At 58.4% G+C, this 16494-nt stretch overlaps 2 protein-coding genes across 2 annotated transcripts in view; one reads left to right on the top strand and one right to left on the bottom strand.

Moving 5' to 3' along the window:
• The first annotated feature begins 722 nt into the window (after positions 1-722).
• On the top strand, positions 723-15945 carry KIFC3 (kinesin family member C3). The gene is made up of 20 exons (XM_059481380.1): positions 723-1139; positions 2771-2916; positions 4053-4182; positions 6394-6590; positions 8708-8773; positions 9179-9313; positions 9399-9638; positions 9849-10022; positions 10150-10297; positions 10384-10514; positions 10605-10716; positions 10847-11028; positions 11102-11206; positions 11426-11556; positions 12115-12238; positions 12670-12799; positions 12900-13129; positions 13777-13911; positions 14232-14340; positions 14811-15945. The coding sequence occupies exons 1-20, from the start codon at positions 1055-1057 to the stop codon at positions 14834-14836; spliced, it is 2736 nt and encodes a 911-aa protein (XP_059337363.1). The 5' UTR covers positions 723-1054; the 3' UTR covers positions 14837-15945.
• Positions 15580-16494, bottom strand: part of KATNB1 (katanin regulatory subunit B1) — a 19133-nt gene continuing 18218 nt past the window's right edge. Inside the window, exon 20 of the transcript XR_009419340.1 lies at positions 15580-15814. The gene's annotated coding sequence lies outside the window, so the exon portion shown is untranslated. The remainder of the gene's footprint in view (positions 15815-16494) is intronic.

Genomic DNA, 16494 nt, shown 5'->3' with positions numbered 1-16494 from the left:
TTGCGGGGCCGCACCAGGAGCCCAGCGCAGCCGGCCGGGCCGCGCTCCCGGGGCCGGTGCGGGAACGGCAGCCCCGCCTCCGCCGCCCGTCGGGGGTTTCGCGCGTTTCCGCGGTAACGGGTGCGGGGCGGAGCTCGGCGCTTCCGTTACCGAAGTGCCCGGGAAGGCGGGGACGGGCCGGGGCCGTGCCGGGTGCTCCGCTGCTGTCACCGCCGCCCCGTGCCCGGTGAGTGGCCCCGCGGGGCGGCACCGGCACCGCCGGCACCGGGGAGCCGGGCTGGACCGGGCAGCACCGGGGCTCCCTTTGTCTGCGGGCTGGGAGCGCTGGCACGGAGCGCGGCTCCCGTTAACCCACGGCGGGCGGCGCCACCGGCACCGGGACCGGGGCAGCGCCTCCTGCACCGGGACCGGCACCGGGGCTGCGCCACCGACACCGGGACCGGGGCTGCGCGAAGCGGGGCTGCGCCACCGGCACCGGCACCGGGACCGCCCCGCTGCGGCTCCCCCCGCCCGGAGCCGCCGGTCGGGAGAACAAGGGACCGAGCCCTCGGTGGGCTGGGCGGCTCCGCGCGCTGTTCCCCGCCGGAGCGGCCCCGGTGAGGAGCGGCGAGAGCGGGGCGGAGCGGGCGGTGCCGGGGGAGCGGGGCGGAGCGGGCGGTGCCGTGCGGGGCATTGTGCGCGCCGAGATGCGGTGGGTGCGGTGCCGCCCGGCTGCAGGGCTGCCCGCGGTCCCGGAGTTCCTAACTCCCTAAAGTCAGCCCCAGCCCGGGTTAGGAGGGGCCCGGAGAGGCTTCAGGAATGAGTAAATTAATTACAGACACCGTTTATGTCACATCCGCTGGGAGCACGGAGGGAGCCCGGGGCTGTCGCCTTTTCGGGAGCAAAAAGCGGGATTGATGCAACTTCCTGCGGGTTTCGGGAGTCGGAGCCGCTGTTACCGCCGTGTTTTGCTCCAGAACGTCCCGCTGGGATTTACAGCTGGACGCAGAGCGGCTGAGATGTCCGTCCTTGCGCTTCTCCGCAGAGGTGCTGCCGTGCCCGGGACCCCCGTGCCATGATCACATCCCGCTCCGCCTGGCACCTGGGATCCGGGCCCAACGTCGGAGCCGCCTGGAACACCAAGGACCTTGCCCCGGACGGTGAGTACGGCACGGTGGCTTGTCCCTTGTCCTTGCCCCTTGGGGCTCAGCCTCCTGCACTCACGCCCTGCTCGCTGGGGAAGGAGAGGCTGGGAACAGGCCAGCCCGCATTTTTCACATTTCTTTCCGGATGAAGGTCAAGATTTGAGAAACGGGGACTCAGAAGCAGGCACAAAGCTCTGGGCAGCCTGCTGGTGAGAAGGGAGGGCTGCCTCCATGTCGCTCCTGGCCCTTCTGAGCGGGAATTGTATGGAAAAAGGTTAAAATTTAACATGTAAGATAGAAAACAGAGTGATCTGCATGGCAGGGTGAATGCAGGCCCTTTGCTCTTCCCAGCCTCGGCTCCTTGGAAGGCTCCTTGTCCCCCCTGGTGCATGGACCCCATGGGTGAGTTTAGTCGGAGTTTTGCTCTGTGGAGGCTGAGCTGCTTTGCAGGCAGGCGGACAGCTGCCTGCCCCAACCTGCAGCTGCCTGCTGGGAAACAGCCCTTCCCTTCCCACCTCCCTCCCCGATGGTGCTGAATGGGATTGGCAAAGGGGGAGGCTGAACCCCCCCTGTTTGAGCTTCTTTTGCTCTTGGCTTCAGCATTTGCCTTCATCCCTCTGTGCTGGCAGACACTTCTTTCTCTGGGCACAGCTTTTGCTCTGCCACTAAGGCCAGTCCAGCCAAATGCTGGTTGGCACCAAAGCCTCCAAAACCAGGGTTTTCAGCTCTTTCTCTGCCCAACGGCTGCTGCTGCCCGTGCCAGGATGGGGAAATCACCTCCTGTTATCCAGCACTTTGGAAACGCTCAATTTTCATGGCGTGTGCAAAGTGTTATGGATAATTAGAGGCTGGGAAGAAGTCCAGAGTGGTGGACTAACTTCATAAGGGCACATCTCCCTCTGGACATTGGTTCCACCTTTGGCCCAACTTCCTCTGTGTGGTTTTAGGGAGAAAAGGCTGCATTATTGCGGTTTGATTTGTGAGCAATTGATTTTTCCCCTGCCAGCTGGAGAAGAGATTTGGCCACCTGCAATGGTGGCAGCACTTGTGGCAGACAGGTGAGGGGACACAGGGTCCCCGAGCAGTGGGATTTAGCCCTTGCCAGCTGCTTTTCCTGTAGCAGAGGAGGACACAGCCATGGGAGAAAGCTCCTTGAGTTGCTGTTCCCTTCTGTGTGGCTCAGCAGGACAGGGAAGTGCTGCCCTGGCTGCTTTCGGGTCTGGCTGCCTGACAAATGAAGGAAATATTTTGGAGCAGTGGAGGGAGGGTCCGTCTGTCTGGTTTGGGTGATGCAAGCTGGCTTTGGCAGCTTTGCCAAGATAGAATCGTTGGAAGTGGAGCAGCTTGGCCAGGGGTAGAGCTGGGATATCCCTGGTGGGGGCACAGACCTGGTCACGCCGAGGCCAGACGGAAGCTACGCCCTAAGTTCTCATTACTAGTCATTGGCAACCAGTCTCCGCCCCCCGGAGGGCTAATTTTTCTAATTAACATAATTAACATTTTTAATACAAGTCATGCGCTGTCTCTGCCACGCCGGTGTGGTGGCGGCAGCAGGGAGGAGGAGGAGGAGGGGGGTTTGCTGAGCTGGCCGAAGGCTGTGTCTGTGCTCCCAGGTGGATCCAGGGATGCTCTTTGCTCCATCCCAGGCCGTGGGCAGGACGGGCTCGGCGCTGGGGGCGGAGCAGGAGCCGCTCCCCGGGCTCCTCTGCTGCCGGCGCTGCTGCACCAGAAAATCCTCAGCGTGAGCTGGCCGGACTCTGCCAACCCCCGTGGGCTCTGCCGGGCGCTGCAGGTGAGGAACGCTCAGCCAGCCATGGGATGTACGGGGAGGGAGTTTGAGGGTGATGGGGAGGATGCCCTGCACCCATCCAGGTGGGAGCCAAGTGGTTCTTCCATCTCTCATCACAACCAGGTTGTGTCTGGAGCCCAGCAGTGTGTGCCAGAACTGCTGCCTGGGTGGGGAGGGAAAAGCATCTCTGGGGAGTGAAAAGGCATCAATGGGGAGCAGTGTTCATAACAGAATAGCATTTCTGGGTCACTTACAGGTCATGCTGGCAGGAGAGCTCAGGGCAGAGGTGTGATAAGGAAATGCAGTGCTGTGAGGTGGTGTTTGCCAGTGGGATGGAGGAGAAGGAGGTGGCAGGGTGCCACGGCCAGGGACAGTGTCGGGACACTGTGTACTGGTGTAGCTGCCACGAGTTCGTTCCAGGCTCCAGGCAAATCATTCAAATTCCCCTTCTTTGAAAAGAAGGAAAACACCTCCTTATCACTCACCAGCCTCGATGAATTCCCTTTGGCAAAACCCCTCTGGAGCCGCAGATGCAGAGGCACCGCAGACACGCGGCTTCTCCAGGAGGATGCTGATGCCTCCTTCCAAATCACTCCCAAATTACTGGCATGTACTGAGTGTCTCCCCCTCTGCTGGAGTGAGGTTTCCCCAGCATCGCTGGCCTGTGGGTGATGCCACAGGCTCTGAGATCAGATTTGAGAAAGAAAAGGCATTATTGAGCAGGGTGAGCTTGGCTGATAATCCCCTTTCATAGCAGCCTTATGAAAGCTCCTTTCAGATTTCTTCTGATTTTTTTGGAGTTCCATCCCACAGGGCATGAGCCATGCCTCCAAGTCAGAGTCTCTTTCTTTTGAAGGCCATAGGGAGAAAAATAAGAAATATTCAGTACAGCTGTGTGGCCAAGCTGAGCCAAATTTTTTTATGTGGAGAACTAAAAACATGATAAGTTCATTGTGGCATCTTCCCAACACAGAACTCCCTTGGAGGGAGGCTTTCCCCAAGCTCTGCTGTTGTGAGTTCTGCACTTCCTGCCCTGCTCGCTCCTCCTGGCCAGCCCTGGGACGTGCCAGCTGCTGGCACCGTGTCCAGCCCGGTGTGGGCTGTCGCTGTCCCAGCTCCCTGCCCTGTTTGTGCCACAGGCCCTGCGGGACACGACCTGCAAGCGGCGGGAGGAGCCGCGGCACCGGGGCACGGAGGAGGAGCCGCCCGCAGCCCCCCGTGAGCCAGCGGCCGTGCAGGCAGCCCCCACCATGAACGTGGAGAAAACAGGTGAGAAAACATGAACCTGGACAAAACAGAGAGCAGGGGTGCACTGCTGGGTGCTCAGGACCTGGAGGGATGGGATGGGATGGGATGGGATGGGATGGGATGGGATGGGATGGGATGGGATGGGATGGGATGGGATGGGATGGGATGGGGGCTTAGTATCCGCCCATGGGTATTGAGGAAACCTCTCCTCCGTTGGGGTGCATGTAGATGTGTGGCTGAGCTCACTGTGGGAACAGGGCTCAGGAGAAACCCAACACCAGCCAGCTGCTGGCTGCTGACAGGGACTGATGAATTATTGAGCTGGATGAACAGAGCAGGTGAGCTCTGATGAACCTGCTGCTGTTTCCTTCTTCTTAAGGAAAATGTAACGCGTGTGGAAACGCTTGCAGCGTGCGTGGCTGTGCCAGGATGGGGAAATCCCAAAGTCCCAGAGTTTCCTGTCTTTTTTGGTCAGGATTGAATTATGAGAGCTTGCCAGGGCACATCCTGGGAGCTGCTCCTGGTCTGGTCCCCAGCTGCATCCCAGAGCAGCTCCTGAGGTGGGACAGTGGTTCGGAAGGGGCAGGGATGCAGGAGAAAGGGGGTCAGGGTCTGATTGGCAGTGGTCACAGGGCAGAACTGAGGAACAGGTGTTTTTCCAAATTTTGCAAATTTCTGCATTTTGGAAAGCAGGAGGGTCACTGTGCTCCCTGCCTGCCACACTCAGACCATGCATGGCCACCAGCACATGTGCCCAGGGGAAGATGTAACACAGAGCTGGCCAGCATCTCCTCTCCCATGGATGCTGCCACAGGATGAAGGTGCTGGAGTGTGGAGGAAGGCATGATCTGAGGGGGATTTTCCTGCCTGGCAGTTTGATTTGCAGCTGAGTGTTGCAGCTCTCAACCTGGCTCTGCCTTGGGTCTGAGCCCAGGATTAGTGTGAATGATGTGTGCAGACATGCAGTGTGTCCACAGGAGCCTGGTGCTTCCTGGAATTTTGTCTTACCCTTTGCACTCCCCAGGGGATGAAAGCTGGCGTTCCTGACAACTTTGGAGATTTTGGGGTGGGATTTTTGGTTGTTGTTTGGGTTTTTTGTGTGTTGATTTTAAAGAGAAGACCACAGTCCTCTGCCTGAGCTTGGCTGAGCTTTCAGCATGGAAAGAAAGAAAAGCCAGCACCTGACAGTGCTGTTTTGGAGTATCCAAGCCATGGCAGGAGGACAAAACCTGTTGATCACTTCTGCAACCACTGCTGGATAAGCCCCATGGTGTGCAGTGAGCAGCAGAGTTGTGGTTTGGTCCCAGCATTTCATCTTTTTGCAGGTTACGCTGCCTCCCTAACTCCATTTAGGGGTAGAAAATCTGACTCACGGACAAAAAAGTCTCTTTTTGCATTCAGGACGTTTCCCAAGAAGCAGGCAGCATCTTTCCACAGGCAGCACAGGGATTCCCAGCAGCAGCTCCTGCCTGTGAAACCTCAGGTTTCTGAAATCCACAGCAGGCAGGGAAGGGCGCCGGGCAGCCGGGATCCTGTCCGTCCGTCCTGCCGCCTCATCCCACACTGGGGATGAGTCACGCCAGCTCATTGCTTCTTGGGAACTACCAGGTCATTTGGTAGGCTCTGATGTACAGCCAGGTTGGCTTCTGTCAGCACTGGTGGCTCTATTAACATGCAGAAAGTGATGTTTAAAATAATGCTAGGAAGGTTAGAAAGCCAAACGCACAAGGATTAGGCAATATGGCCATTGAGGGTACCTGTATAATTTAAATTTTGCTTCCATTATGTTTGTGTGCAGTGACGCAGACGTTAATGACATGATCACACACTGCTTTTCCACGGGCACCTGCTCATTCAGAAGAAAGGGTGCCGGGGTGAATCAGCGTCCTGCTGAGGGCGGTTGTTATCTGAGCAGTGTGTGATGGGGCTGGGTCACGGTGCACTGCTGGGGGCAGCTGCTCTGTGCTGTGCCCTGGGATGCTCTGCTGGCACCTGCAGATCCCTCTGGCTCCCACCCAGCTGGAGCCCGCTGTCAGCCAGGCCTGCTCTGGTGAGCACCTTGGCACTCAGGATGCGCCTCTGACACATCACTGCGCTCTCTGGGACCTGTGCAGGTCCAGTTTCCTGCGTTCCCATCTGCGGCTCAGCCCCTGGGGACTCCTCATGGCTGCCATTCTGCTCCCCAGCCAGGTGGCTGTGCCCTGACCAGCTCCGTCTTTGCTCACGCTGCAGGAGGGAGGCTCTGTGGTGGGAAACGTGCCAGCCTGGCCACGGCCCGGCCCTTCCCCGTGATCCAGGAGGTGATGGCCTCCATGGCACATCTGCAGAAGGAGAAGCTGAGGCTGCAGGAGGAGCTGCTGGAGCTGCAGGAGAAGCTCGCTGCCCAGGAGAACAACGAACTTTCCCTCTCTCTCCAGCTGCAAGGCCAGGTATGGAGGGGACAGGGTGACACAAAGGGGTCCATCAGGATCTTCTGCCTCAGGCTGTGGCTTGGCTGGAGCTCTGTGGCAGTTGGTGGTGGCTGCACTTGGAAGGAGTGTAGGATCTCCATCACTGAGCATCTCCTTTGCTGGGTGCTCCTGAGCACTGGCTCTGGCTGTGCCTCCCTTGGGATGCTTGCAGTCCCCAGTGACACTGCAATAGTGCTGACAAGGCTGTGTGGCTCTGTGGGCACCACATGGCCAGGAGGGCTTTGGGCATCAGGATGCAGCTCTGCACCAGTCATCCATGCACTCAGCCAGGACGGCTGCCATGGAGTCAGCTTGTGAGACTGACCTAGCAGTTTAATTTTAGTGACTTTCAGCAGGTGGAAAGTGAATGTGAAGGCACAGAATTGTCTGATGAAGGGACAGGTTTTGGCCACTGTGACACGCCCCCCAAAAGCACCTCCTGCACTGATGCAGGCACATCCTCAGCACGAGTGCTTGGGTCGTCTCAGGGACATGGAAATTTTGCCTGCTCGTAAAGAGATTTGCATGTGGCTGTTGTGGAAGCTGTTGCAGTCAGGTTCTGCTTGTTCCACGGGTGTCAAAAGGAGGAGGTAATTGTCCTGCATTTGGTTGGCATGCTCTGCATGACACAAGCGTGAGCGCAGCGGGACCTGGCCCTGCGCTCGCCACTTGGGCAGCAGGCGCAGCCGGCGCCGGCCGGAGCCAGGAGCTGCCCCAAACCTCCAAAGCTCTGGGATGGCGGGGCCACGGCTCGAGCCAGACCCAGCTGCCAAGGAGTCCCTGTCATGTCCAGAGAGCAGGATGCAGCTGGAGATGCCCGAGCAGGTAGGGGAAGGAGGAACATTGCCGGCACAGGGGATGGTGGGCAGGCTGCGGCGTGTGCGCCGGCTGATTGGGCTGGCGGCTTTCCCGGAACGAGCCACGACTCTTTTCTTCTCAGTGCCTCCCCTCCCTTAAAAATACTTATAAAAATAGCTTAATAATCTCCCTCAGTGGATATGGAAACAGGGTTTTCCCACTCAGGCGCTCAGCACTCCCAGTCAGAGCCAGGGAGATTTGCTGTGGAAGGAGCGGGATCCCGATCCTGGCTGGAGCAGCCGCCGTTCCCCACCTGTAGCTGGGGAGCTCCAGCTCCCAGCTGTGCCAAATACAGGGCACACAGAGGGGCTGCCCACCCTGCTGCCATCTCTGCAAGGGCGTGGTTGAATAATTTACCAAATTAATTACAGCCCCATGTCAGCAGATCTGCATTGGTTATTAATCAGCAGTTCCTAAATTATGGTCCGTGGAGAGCCAGTTGCTGGCTGGTTATTGGGATGGGGCAATACCCAGGCGTGTCCCAGAGAAGGCTTTGGTGGCTTTCTGGAGTGGGGAAAGTGGGAGCAGGGCTGGGATCCGGGGGATGGTGGTCAAGTGAGGGACAGAGCAGATGGGTAAACCCCACTGTGACACTGCCCATGAGACTGCTGGCTTGACCATGCACTCACTGCTGCTGTTTATTCCAGTAACTGCAGATTTTGGGAGAGCTTCACTGGTCTCTGCACAAAAAAAAGGTTAAAGATTTTTGAGATCCATCTGGTTTTGCAAGGAGGGCAGCCTGGTTACATGAGATGGGCAGATGCCCAGATGGGGGTTGATGGAAAGTGTCATCCCATGGGACTCAGACATGTGGTCTTCTTGAAGAGCTTTTGCTCCCTCTTTGTACCAAGATAACTTTCCTAGAAAGAAAAATAGAGAAGGTAGAGCAAAGCTGGTTGTGAGGGCAGGACAAGGCACTTCTGGCTCTTCAAACACAGTTATGGATGGGTTTGTGTTTTCCTTTCTCCAAAGATGATGCCTTTTTATTTTTTTAATAATGGTTTCTGCTAGTGCTCAACATGAACAAATTATACCCATGGTTGAACAAGGTCAAAGCAAAGCTTTCATTAATGCTCATTTTAATCTGCTCGTGTGAATCAGGCGCTCAGAGCCAGGTGGAAAATGAAAGCATAACAAAAGTGTGAGCCAGACTGGACATGTGTGGCTGGGGCAGCACCGTGGGGTCTCCTCCAGAAGCTGCTGAGGTGCCTCCTGGTTAACCTGGTCTGTGTTGGCAGGTGGAAACTCTGAAGGAGAAGCTCCTGGAGCAGGCACAGGAGATCAGCCGGCTGCGCTCGGAGCTGGTGAGCAGCCACTGGGGTGGCACTGAGCCACCCTTGCCCTGAGGGATGCTGGAGCTCTGGGTCACTGAGGAGGAAGAGAGAACACGGGGTGGGTGGAGATGGATTAACCCTCCCCAGGTCACCGTTTGGACCATGCAGGCCAAGAGACACTGAGGAGCAAAAGTGTGGGATTTTCTGTGCAATGCAATGTGGCACTGGTGACCCTGGGGCTGTCACTCTGAGGTGGGAAGTGAAAGCCCCTCTGGCCTGGGGGCAGCAGGAGGCTCATCAGTGCAGCAGGCTGAGTGATTCCCAGAGGGCAGGCAGGGCCTCCCTGGGAATGGCACACTGGGGGATCAGTGAGGACAGCAGGCTGGGGCTCACTGGGGTGCCTGGAGATTCCATGTCTTCTCCCACCCGCTCCAGGGTGGCACGGATGCCGAGAAGCACCGGGACCTGCTGGCGGCCGAGAACGAGCGCCTGCGGCAGGAGATGAAAGCGCTGGAGGGGGAGCTGCAGCGGCAGCAGCAGGCACCGTGCCGCGACTGCCCCCACCTGCAGGTGAGACCCCGGTGGTGGCAGTGGTGGTGGCAGGGTGACGGGCACCCATGGGTGACATGGCCCTGGCTGTCCTGTCCTTCACCAGGAGAAGGCCGAGCTGCAGGAGCAGCTGTCGCAGCTGCAGCGGGAGGCTGAGGAGACGCGGGCCAGGCTGGTGGAGCTGGACCTGGAGGTGCAGCAGAAGACGAACCGCCTGGCCGAGGTGGAGCTGCGGCTCAAGGACTCCCTGGCTGAGAGAGCCGAGGAGGAGGAGCGGCTCAGCCGGCGGCTGCGGGACAGCCAGGAGACCATTGCCAGCCTCAAGTCCCAGCCCCAGCAGATCAAGGTGAGCTCTCCATTTTTCCTGGCTGGGCTGGATGCCTTACAGTGCCTGGTAGGTGCCCTGCAAGTGCCACCTGCCTCTCTACCCTGAGCACATCAGCTCAGCGCCATGATTTCCTAAATTATCTCCCCCTGGGCCAGCAACAGCTCCATCCCAGGCCCTTCAGGTGCTGTTTCCCCAGCACACCCCATCTGTGGGTGCTTTCCCCTGCAGTACATCATCAAGACGGTGGAGGTGGAGTCAGCCAAGGTAAAACAAGCCCTGTGCGAGACCCAGTCCCGAAACCAGTACCTGCAGGAGCAGGTGGGGATGCAGAAGCAGGTGCTGAAGGAGATGGAGCAGCAGCTGCAGAGCTCCCAGAAGACAGAGGCTCAGCTCCGAGCTCAGGTCTGAGTGCGATAAGTGTAAATCAGAGCTCCCCCCCATTCTCTGCCTGCCTGGTGCTTGCCAGGTAACACGGTGTGGCAGCAGGTGGGCACTCACTCAATGTGATCCCCCACTGCTCCTCTCCCAGATCATGATGTACGAGGCTGAGCTGGAGCGAGCCCATGGGCAGATGCTGGAGGAGATGCAGGCGATGGAGGACGAGAAGAACCACGCCATTGAAGAGGCATTTTCCCGCGCCCAGGTGGAGATGAAGGCGGTGCATGAGAACCTGGCAGGTGAGGAGGGTGCAGGGGACTGGCAGGGTTGCCTGACTGGTGTTGGGGTGTCACCATCTGCCCCTCACCCTGCCTCACGCCTGCAGGTGTCCGGACCAACCTGCTGACGCTGCAGCCGGCGCTGCGCACCCTCACCCACGACTACAACAGCCTGAAGCGCCAGGTCCGCGACTTCCCCCTGCTTCTCCAGGAGACCCTGCGCAGCGCCAGGGCCGAGGTGAGCCCCCCAGGACCACCACCCAGCACTCCTCCATGCAGGGTGGAGGTGCTGGGGGCTCGCTGAGCCTCTGTTCTCCGCTATCCCCAGATCAGCCAGGCCATCGAGGAGGTGCACAGCACCAACCGGGAGCTGCTGCGCAAGTACCGGCGGGAGCTGCAGCTCCGTAAGAAGTGTCACAACGAGCTGGTGCGGCTCAAAGGTGTGCGGGGTGTGGGGTCCCTGAGGTGGGACAGCAGGGACACGGGAGCGTCCCCATGAGGTGGCTGGGTTGGCTGCAGCTTGCTCCAGCCCACCCCATGATGGCTGACTCCCTGCTTCTCTCCTCCAAGGAAACATCCGTGTTTTCGGGAGAGTCCGCCCCATCACAAAAGAGGACGGGGAGGGCCCTGAGGCAGCCAACGCTGTGACCTTTGATGCTGACGATGATGCTGTCCTGCACCTCCTGCACAAGGGGAAGCAGGTGTCCTTTGAGTTGGACAAGGTCTTCCCCCCACAAGCGTCCCAGGAGGAGGTGGGTGCTACTGTCCACTGCTAGTGTGAGGGGAGGCAGCCACCTTTTCCTCACTCTCCCCTGTCTCCCCCAGGTGTTTCAGGAGGTTCAAGCCCTGGTCACCTCCTGCATTGATGGCTACAATGTCTGCATCTTTGCCTATGGGCAGACAGGGGCAGGAAAAACCTACACGATGGAGGTGAGTTGGCTTAGCTTTGTTTCCATCTTCTCCCTTGGTTTCCCACCCTGCAGTGCCCAGTCTCCATCACCAGGCTGGTGACCAGCTCAGACCTGGTGTGCACCACTGATGGTCACTGCTGCTCCACAGCATCTCCCTGGGCTTTGCTTCTGCTCAGAAAAAATACAGAATGGAATGCCAAAGGGTGTTTTTCCCCTGTTTGTCACCTCAATCCTTCAGGGGACGGCAGCAAACCCAGGGATCAACCAGCGGGCCCTGCAGCTGCTCTTCTCCGAGGTGCGGGGCAAGGCGGCCGACTGGGACTACACCATCACCGTCAGCGCCGCCGAGATCTACAACGAGGCACTCAGGTACAGGATGGGCAAGAAGCTTATGGACATCACCCCATGCTGCTCTTCCCCACATCCCTCTACCCCTTCCTCGGCCTCACAGCTTGTCCCAGGGCACTGCATTTGGCTCTGCAAGGATTTATTTTTAATTTATTTGGTGCACACTGCCCTTCCCATGAGCTCCATCGCTTGCACAGGCTCCCAGCTGTGCCATCACTCCCACTCTCTGACCCTGATGCAGCAGTGGGGGCATCTCCTTCTCCCCCATTTCCCTGCCCACGGACACTATATTTAGGAATTTGTAACTGGGAGCTGAAAGCATGAGAAATATTTTCCTTCCTAGTCCAGCCACAGGAGGGGAGGAGCCTGGGTTCTCATCCATGAGAATAACCAGGAGCAGGGATAGGAGCGGGGTCTGAACTGGGTGAGAGGAGGCACATGGGAGCCAAGAGAGTTGAGGTCTATAAATAGGATGTGCAGAGATGGCTGCTCTGGCAGTGCTGGCACGCAGCCCTGAGCCAGGAATGGATGCCAGCACTCCCTTGGGGTGGGAATGATAACAAGTGCCCCTTTGCCCAGGGACTTGCTGGGGAAGGAGCCGCAGGAGAAACTGGAGATCAAGCTGTGCCCTGATGGCAGCGGGCAGCTCTACGTGCCGGGGCTCACCGAGTTCAGGGTGCAGAGCGTGGAGGACATCAACAAGGTGTGGGGACATGGGGGCAGCGGGCACAGGGGGGTGGCAGCGGGGGTGCAGTGAACTGGGGAGGGGTCTTTGGTGTGTGACTCCTGGATTTGGGAGCATTTCTGAAGCCATGGGGAGCAACAGAGACCAAAATAGGTCCCTGGGTGTGATGTGAGGGTCACTGTCCCATGGGATGAGCCACAGGGGGTTAAAAATAAAAGCGTGGGGCCCAGAGAGTTCCTGAGGGATTAGTGGGGTGCGGCTGTCACCGCAGTGCCCTGCCTGTCACCCCTGCCTTTGGTGCAGCACCCAGGCTGAGACCTGACAGTGTGACCTGATGGATCAAGCATCCCATGGGGGCTGATCTCAGGTTACATCCCTGGATCACAGGGGATTTGTGGTGGGACTGAGGCAGGTTGGCCTCACCCTCTCAACTCCCCGGGCTCCCTCAGGTCTTCGAGTTTGGCCACATCAAGCGGGTGACAGAGTGCACCAACCTGAACGAGCACAGCTCTCGCTCCCACGCCCTCCTCATCGTCACCGTCCGCGGCCTGGACCGCAGCACAGGGCTCCGCACCACAGGTGGGTGTCACGGCAAACCCTCACTGAGGCACCTGGGCTGTGCCATCCCGGGCTGTGCAGGGCTGGGTGCTGATGCTGGGGTTTGTCTGTGTGCCCTCAGGGAAGCTGAACTTGGTGGACCTGGCGGGCTCAGAGCGGGTCGGGCGGTCGGGCGCGGAGGGCAGCCGGCTCCGCGAGGCGCAGCACATCAACAAGTCCCTGTCAGCCCTGGGCGATGTCATCTACGCCCTGCGCTCCCGCCAGGGCCACGTGCCCTTCCGCAACTCCAAACTCACCTACCTGCTGCAGGACTCACTCAGCGGTGACAGCAAGACCCTCATGATGGTGCAGGTAGGGACTGGGCACCGGTGCCTGTATCCCCACAGCCAGTCACTGATTTCTGAGCCCCTTCTCACCCCGGTGCTGAGGCAGATGGGAGGGAGGCTGGAATCAGGGAATGGGGCTCACTCATGGGTGAGCAGTCTGCAATCATGGTGCCAGTGGCAGCTCTCTCCCTGTCTCTGCACTCATTCCTTAGACAAGGCCAAGGAATGGGGAATTAACTTGGAGGTCCACGATCCTGCCCTCCCTGCCTGCATGTGGATGCTATCCCTATGGGCAGTATTATACAATCTCTTAATATATTGTCATCTCCCCATCCCTGCTCTTTCTGAGAGGATTTTAAGCTCTGGTAGCTTCTCCAGCCCTGCCCTGTGACGCCCCTCTCCCAGCTGCTGGCACCCACACTGAGCCCCCCAGGGGGGGCTGCCTGAGCCCCTGCACCTGCCACAGCTATTCCCAGCTGCTCCTCGCACTGGGGTAGTTGGTGACAGGGAATCCAGCTGGCTCAGACACCAGGGATGGATGGGGCTAGCCTGGGAGGGGCAGGTTAATAATAGCATCTCACCGGCCAGCAGCAGCAGGTTTTCTAGGGGGGAGCCCCCAGGGTGCACAGGCAGCTGCCAGGGTGATTTTGTGCCTCTCCTCCCTGAGCACAGGTCTCCCCTGCCGAGAAGAACACCAGCGAGACGCTGTGCTCCCTGAAGTTTGCTGAGAGGGTTCGCTCTGTGGAGCTGGGTCCTGTCTCCCGCAAGGCTGAGCTGGGCTCCTGGCCCAGCCAGGAGCACCTGGAGGTACTCAAGACACTTCTGGTGTCCTTCACCCTCACCCCAGGGATCCCCCCTGTTTTGCTCCCACACATGGTCCCCAGAGCTGTTGGATGTCCCCGTAGAGCCACCCCCATTGGGGACAATCACCTGGTGGGATGTGGGTTGTCCCCAAACTGCAGTGTCCAGCCAATGCTGCCACCTTGGCTGTTTGCAGCAGCCCCGTGGTACCCCCTGAGAACATTTGGACACCACTACCCAGGCATGCACTATCTGCCTGCGAGCCCATCCCCATTCCTTCCCTCTTGGCCTGGCTGACCCTGGGGCTGTGTCCCCTCTCCTCCCAGGGTGACTCGCCGGGTTCCTCAGCACCAGCAGGCCGGGGCCACGCATCCCCCAGCCCAGGGCATCTCTCCAGTCGCTCTGCCTCTATCCGCAGGAAGCTCCACACCTCAGGTGGGTGGTGGGACACCTTGAGAGCCCAGACAGGGTCCCTCTGTCCCCTGAGGCTCCAGCCAACAGCCCATGGCAAAGCCTGCAGTGGGGAGTGAGCAGCTCTGTAGTCAGCTGATTAGTTAATAGCTAATTAGCCATGGTTAGCACTTCCCCAAGAGTGCCCTGGTTCAAAGGCACTGTGATGGCTATGTGGGGGTAAGGGGAGGGCAATGCCAGCAGGCTGAACCTCTTTCCCTTCGATTTCAGCCTGACTTAGGGGCAGCTGTGGCTGCCAGGTGAGTGCCTGCGGCCGGTGCTGGTGGAGGGCTCTGCTTTCACCCCGCTCCCCATGCAGGGCAGGGCTGCTGGACTGTGCAGGGATGTTCTGGGAATGCTTGTGGCACCACCTCCTGCTACAATGCCACCAGACAGGCCTGGGGCACTGGTGGCTGTGCCCCTGCCTGCTGTAAGCCATGCGTCTCTCCCCTCAGGGAAGCTGAGGCCAATCCCCCTGTGATGAGTGCCAGCCATGGCATCCAACCTGCTGCAGGACCCAGCCCGTCACAGTGACACAGAGACGGCTGCTGGAAGACATGAAGGATTTGGTGCTGTTCCCTTGGCCACCAGGACCCATGACCAGAGGGTGATGGCACCTCTCACAATGAGCAGCACAGGGTCAGGGTCTCCCAGCAGCCATGCCCCCCTCTCAGGGTCGGGGACAGTGGTGCTGGGCAGAGATCTGCCCCCTCGATGCTCAGCTCTGTGAGTTTATTTTTGCTGGACAGATGTTTTTAGCTGGAGCAGGGAGCAGCTGGGTGCTCCCCTCCATCTCTCCAGTTTTGCTTTTACAATGAGATCTAGCTGGAAGGGGTGCACAGAGCCAGACCAGTTCCTGGCCCTGCCTCTCCCACTGCCACAGGGCCATCCTGGCCACAGCTCCTGCAAGACTGCATCTGGGCAGCTGCCCAATGTCTTTCAGAGCAGCACTTCCTCCCAGTTAAACTACAAAAAATCCCGGCAGCTCTCTTCCCTGTGAGTTTCTCAAGCCCTGTTGTTGCATGAAGGCCCCCGGTGCTGTGCATGAGCTGAGCTGCTGTTCCTCATGGTGCCAGTGCTGCCAGGGCCCACACTGGCTGCCTGTGGTACCTGGCACCAGGGGCAATGGAGCAGTCTCAAATGAAGCTATTGTAAAGTTATTTACCAGTTGTCTTGTCAAGAGATCACAGTGTGGTCGAGACGAAAGTGTTTGAAATATTTATACCTGTTTACATGGTCTTGGAATGGAAAAGTAGTGGAAAACAAACAAAAAGACCCCAAACCTCCAGTCCAAAAGCCTCTTGGCTTATGTATGGGGATGGTGGTTGGGAGGGGATGACACTGCCCTTAGACCTCTCAAGAGCCACCTGTGGGTACATTTCCTCCTGCTGCAAGCCCCTGCTGGATGCACTGATGGCTCTTTCCACCACTCTCTCCTCTCGCACTTCCACGGCGTATTCTATTTAAAAACAAAAAAGGGAAAAATAAATTTAGCCTTTTGTAAGATTAGATGTTTCTATGTATTTTAATAATTAAAAAATACCCTGTTTTTTAACAAAACTTATTTTAAATAAACTCTTAAACACAGCACAGGAGGACTGGCTTTTTCTTGAACTCTGCTTGAGGAGGGATGGGTGCTTCTTCCCTTCTGCCAGCATCTCCCAAGCTCCTCACATTCTTCTCCTTGCAGCTGCCCCCAGGGCCAGCATGGCAGCACAGTCCCCACCCCATTTTGCAGCTATCAGCTCCTGCAATTAGTGGGAGAGCAGTGGTTAAATCCAAAGTGAGTCCCAATGTGCCCATGTCGTGCTCCACCTTGTACTGCCCCACATCCCAGCAATAGGCTGGTGGCTGGCAGGGCCTTTTCACACCCCATGGGGGTCCAGGCATGGGATTATCACCAGATAAAGCAGGAAGCAGCTGCAGAGCAGGAGGACACAGACCCTGTGAGTGTCCTGGTGCTGGAGCAGGCAGCACTCACCGTCAGTCCTGCAGTGGCTCAGTGCCAAGGCCTCTTGCTGTACTTTTGGAGCCACCTCCTCCAGAGGCATGGAGCAGAGAAGGCACTCCCCTTTGTTCCCAAAAATTGATTGTTTGGATGAAGCATCAGCAGTGTGGGGACTGGCTTTAACTTTCCTG

Source organism: Ammospiza nelsoni, chromosome 13, assembly GCF_027579445.1.
Source record: "Ammospiza nelsoni isolate bAmmNel1 chromosome 13, bAmmNel1.pri, whole genome shotgun sequence".
NCBI lineage: Eukaryota > Metazoa > Chordata > Aves > Passeriformes > Passerellidae > Ammospiza > Ammospiza nelsoni.
Note: the sequence above shows the minus strand (reverse complement) of the source record. Positions and strands in the feature narration are given on the sequence as shown.

Coding starts and splice junctions, on each gene's coding strand:
- KIFC3 (XM_059481380.1), top strand. CDS start 1,055: ATGATCACATCCCGCTCCGCCTGGCACCTGGGATCCGGGCCCAACGTC. Junction 9,639..9,848: donor CCCAGCCCCAGCAGATCAAG/GTGAGCTCTCCA, acceptor TTTCCCCTGCAG/TACATCATCAAGACGGTGGA. Junction 11,557..12,114: donor ATCTACAACGAGGCACTCAG/GTACAGGATGGG, acceptor CCCTTTGCCCAG/GGACTTGCTGGGGAAGGAGC.